Source organism: Phyllostomus hastatus, unplaced genomic scaffold (genome assembly GCF_019186645.2).
Source record: "Phyllostomus hastatus isolate PE091 unplaced genomic scaffold, TTU_PhHast_1.1 phas_scaffold_177, whole genome shotgun sequence".
NCBI classification, from domain to species: domain Eukaryota; kingdom Metazoa; phylum Chordata; class Mammalia; order Chiroptera; family Phyllostomidae; genus Phyllostomus; species Phyllostomus hastatus.
The window spans coordinates 256,831-261,661 of NW_025334012.1; the positions used below are offsets into that span (position 1 = coordinate 256,831).

General features: G+C 37.3%; 1 protein-coding gene across 1 annotated transcript; it reads left to right on the forward strand.

Moving 5' to 3' along the window:
• The first annotated feature begins 1,017 nt into the window (after positions 1-1,017).
• On the forward strand, positions 1,018-1,914 carry LOC123831496 (olfactory receptor 1094-like). The gene has a single exon (XM_045858378.1). It carries the CDS (start codon positions 1,018-1,020, stop codon positions 1,912-1,914), a length of 897 nt encoding a protein of 298 aa, XP_045714334.1.
• Positions 1,915-4,831: the final 2,917 nt, after the last annotated feature.

Genomic DNA, 4,831 nt, shown 5'->3' on the forward strand with positions numbered 1-4,831 from the left:
CTTTATAATAATTTTAGTGACTCCTTAAGAAACTGTAATATATTGAAACTGTCATGATTTATTTGTGACATACATAAGTCTTAAAAGTGCACCCAAGCATTTTACAAGACCAATGAGTATATAAACAGAAAGACACCTTTCACTGGCATTAACTTAAATTGGAAAACTATTCACAATGTAATACACTGTGCAGGCCTAAATGCACAACTTGGTGATAGGTGTACCAACAAAGAAAACTGAACAACCAAACCAAACCAAACCAACGTTCTATTATGACTTGTGTACAAGGTGCCTCCCCCACTGTCAGGAAGTACTAGTGGAATGGATTCCAGTCAAAAGAAGATATACATGGTTTGGTGGGAAAAAGGCTGGCCCAACACAAGTTGAAATATAAGTCTAACGTAGCTTATTTTCTAGTCATCTGGGAATAATCTAAAATAATTTTACATTTTTCTCATGTAAATACAATACAATTCCAATTTATACACAATCTTGCCATATAAGTGCAGTTGCTTTCCTTTTAACAATTGTAAATGGTAAGGAAAGGCATCTCACACACAATGTAGGAAATCTAGAGTTCCTATTCAGATGTATCCTTTCTATTACAATTTTGGATTAAATCTTCTGTATTTATTAATCTTTATGAATGTTAAAATGATGGGATATGGAAACTAGGTGGAAGTAAATTTGAAAGAAAATAAATTGGAAATTAATACACATAAGTTGAGATTTTTTAAAAATATGGCAAATTTAGTCAATCATTTAACCAAAATTTCTTTAATTTAACAGGGTAATGCGCTCAATGGCCACAGCTCCTTCATCACTGGCAATTCCCTCACCACCAAGAATTTCCTATGCCCTTTAAGAAGGGGACAAAGTTAATTAAGGGGATAAAATATAGTAGATGTTATTTTTAACAATACTGCTTTAAAATATATAAATAAAAACAAAATGTCACAGTTGACTTCAAATTTTGATTTACACAAGATTCACATTAAAAATGTGACTGAAATCACTATGTTTATATTGACAGGATTCACAGGTAATTTTGAGGTGCAAGTCCTTCTGTTTTTACTATTTCTAGCTATCTATCTTTTCACACTGATAGGAAATTTGGGAATGGTCATATTGGTCACTATGGACTCTCGGCTGCACAACCCTATGTACTATTTTCTGAGTGTGTTGTCCATTTTGGATGCCTGTTATTCTTCAGTTGTTACACCCAAAATGTTGGTCAATTTCCTGAATGAAAACAAAGCCATTTCTTATTTTGGGTGTGTAGCACAAATGTTTTTCTTTGCTACGTTTGGGACCACTGAGTCCTTCCTCTTGGCTGCAATGGCATATGATCGCTATGTGGCAATCTACAACCCTCTCCTGTATTCAGTCAGCATGTCACCCAGAGTCTATGTGCCACTCATCATTGCTTCCTACATCGCAGGCATTTTGAATGGCTCTATACACACAGTGGCCACATTTAGCCTATCTTTCTGTGCCTCCAATGAAATCAGACATGTCTTTTGTGATGTCCCTCCTCTCCTTGCTATTGCCTGTTCTGACACTCACACAAACCAGCTTCTACTCTTCTACTTGGTGGGCTCCCTTGGGATGGTCACTCTGCTGATTGTCCTGATCTCCTATGGTTTAATTCTGTTGGCCATTCTGAGGATGCGTTCTGCTGAGGGGAGGAAAAAAGTCTTTTCTACATGTGGCTCTCACCTAACTGGAGTGTCAATTTATCATGGAACCATCCTCTTCATGTATGTGAGACCAAGCTCCAGCCACGCTTTGGACCAAGATATGATAGTGTCGATATTTTACACCATTGTGATTCCCATGCTGAATCCCCGTCATCTACAGTCTGAGGAACAAAGATGTGAAAGCGGCAATGAAAAGAGTGTTTGGGAAAAATAGGGTGTTTCAATAAAGTATCTTTTCACAGATAAAAATGAATTAAAAAAATTGAAAGTATGTTCTATGCCTCAATATTAAAAAAAGATATGATGACACATGTATGGTTTTCTTGCCAGAATGGTTATCATCAGTACATCAACAAATAATTGTTTGCTAAGATGAGGAGAAAAGGAAACCCTCGGGCACTGTAGGTGGGAATGCAGGTTGGTGCAGCCTCCGTTCAAAGCGGTATGTAGTTAATGAAAAATGTAAAGATAGAGCCCTGACCACTGTGTCTCATCTAGTTGGGCACCATCCCACAGACTGAACAGTCTCCAGTTAGGTTCCCTGTCCTGACAGGTGCCTGGGTTATAGGTTTCATTCCCTGGTTGGGGTCATTTAAAAGAAGCAGCCAACTGATCTGTGTTTCTCTTTTGCTTCAGTGTTTCTTGCACTGCCTCTCTCACTCCCTTCCCCTCTCCTAAAAAAAGTAAATAAATAAAACCTTTTTAAAATCTAGCTTACAAAAAACTTAAACATTAGAGTTGCAAGATACAGCAAGGATAAGTGGTGATGGAAGGAAACATAACTGGGAGTGATGAACTCACAATCCAATTTACAGATGATGTAGTGTAGAGCTGAATCCTGAAGCATATTTAATTTTCTTAAACAATGGCAATCCAATAAATTCAATGAAAAATAAATTAAAAATCTTAAAAATTAAAAAATATTTTTAAAATATAAAAATGGAACTGCCTTAAGACCCAGCGATTTCACTTCCAGAAATATATCTGGAGAAAACTAAAAAGCTAATTTGAAAAAATATATGTACCTCTATCTTCATTGCACAGTTATTTAAACAGCCAAATTTTGGGAGCAGCTAAAGTACTTACCAGTAAGTGAGAAGATAAAAAAGTTGTGGTAGTGTACACAATGGAATACTACTCAGCCATAAAAGAGAAAGAAATCTTACCTTTTGCAACAGATGGATGGGGATTGAGGGTATTGTGCCAAGTGAAATAAGCCAATCAGAGAAAGGAAAGAACCATATGATTTCACTTTTATCTGGAATCTAATGAACAAAATAAGGTAACAAACAAAAGAGAAACAGATTCATAGACACGGAGAACAGACTGACAGTTGTCAGAGGAGAGAGAGGTTGGGGGGAATGAGAGGAAAAAAGTTAAGGGACTAACCAGTATAAACTTTGTAGTTATGGGATAACAACAGAAATGTAGATTACAACACAGGAACTATGAGGTCTGTCCAGAAAGTATCTATCCATGTAATATGAAAAATAGAGGGCATTTATTGAAGAAGATACAAGATACAAGAAACATTGTAGATAAGACAATGACATCTCAATCCTCTTTGAAGTAAGCACCTTGGAACCTCACACAGTTCTCCAGGAGCCATCAGCTGTCCCCTGATAGGTTCCTGAGTCTCATCAATGGTCTGAAACCTCTTCACTTTCAAAGGTGATTTTAGATTTGGAAAAGCCAGAAGCTGCAAGGTGCCAAATCTGGGTAGCAGGGCTGAGTCACCAGGGTGATTTGATGTTATGCAAAAAAAGCCTGCATGTGATTTGATGCATGAACATGCATCATGTTTTGATGAAGCTTCCAATCACCAGTTGCCCATAATGGTGGTCATTTTAATCATATTGCATCTCTCAACCAATGAAGAATTTTGATGTAGTACTCTTTATTAATTGTTTGGCATGGAGGGGTATACTCATGATGGACAACACCTTCAAAATAAAAAAAACACACACACACAGTTAACATGGTCTTGATATTACTGCAAATTTTCTTCTCCTTGAGCCATGGAGAACCAAGAGACTTCCATTGGGATGTCTGAATCTCTGTGTCTGGATCATAGCTGTAGATCCATGATTCATCTCTGTTTATGCTTTTCTTGAGGAAATCTGGTTCATTGGTAGTGGTCTGAATCAAGTCCTCAGCAACTGCAGCACAATGTTCCTTTTGTTTTGATAGCAGAAGCCTTGCAACAAGTTTTGTCACAACATATTTCATGCCAAGATCTTGTGTCAAAATCTCAGATGCAGTAGTTTTTGGAATCCCCAAGTCAACTCCTAGTTCTTGCACTGTCATTCGCCAATCTTTGTTGATTGCAGCCTGTACACATTCAGCATTTCAGGTGCTGTGCTTGTTGCAGGCCTTCCAGAACACATGTCACTTTCAACAGATTCTCAACCATCTTTGAATCCTTTGTGCCTCACTTTTCATTTGTGCAGCAGTCATTGCATCCTTCCCCAAAAGCCTTCTGAATCATCTGTATAGTTTTTGCAGAGGAATGTTCAAGTGTAACACAAAATTTAATGCAGATTCGTTGCTCTACTCAGTCATTTTGAATGAGATGGCCACATAGAACACATGCTCACTCAATGGTATCTAGAACACCCACTGACTAGTGCAGTGAAGTCATCATTATTCACACATGCACCTTCCAGTCCACTCTACTTGGCTGCCAGGTTACATCAATGTCATAAACCATTCTTGTTATAGTAACAGTGGCTGGACTTTTTCCAGACAGACCACAAACAGTCAATGACATTGAGAAAAATATTTACAGAGTCAGGCAGATACATGAAGGTGAGGGGACTACTCTGTGAACCACATGATTGTCTAACCACTGTGGTGTACATCTGAAACTACAACAGAATAATCTTAATTATAAATGAAAGTTGAAAATGAAAGAAAAAGAAAGAAAAATTGTGAGAAAAATTATAATGTCGCAACAGAAAGAGAACTCACTAAGAAGAAACACTTAAAGGAGGTCAATGGGTAAATGAGGAGAGAATTCCAACAGGAGAAAAGAAATGCAGGAAAATTGTTGGGGGGAATATATTGTGAAAAGAGATGCTTTGTGTTTGTCCTGCAAAGGTGTTATTTAAATTTAATAATTCTGCTTTAGA

Excerpts from the sequence above, each read along its gene's own strand:
- LOC123831496 (XM_045858378.1), top strand. The coding sequence starts at position 1,018 with ATGTTTATATTGACAGGATTCACAGGTAATTTTGAGGTGCAAGTCCTT.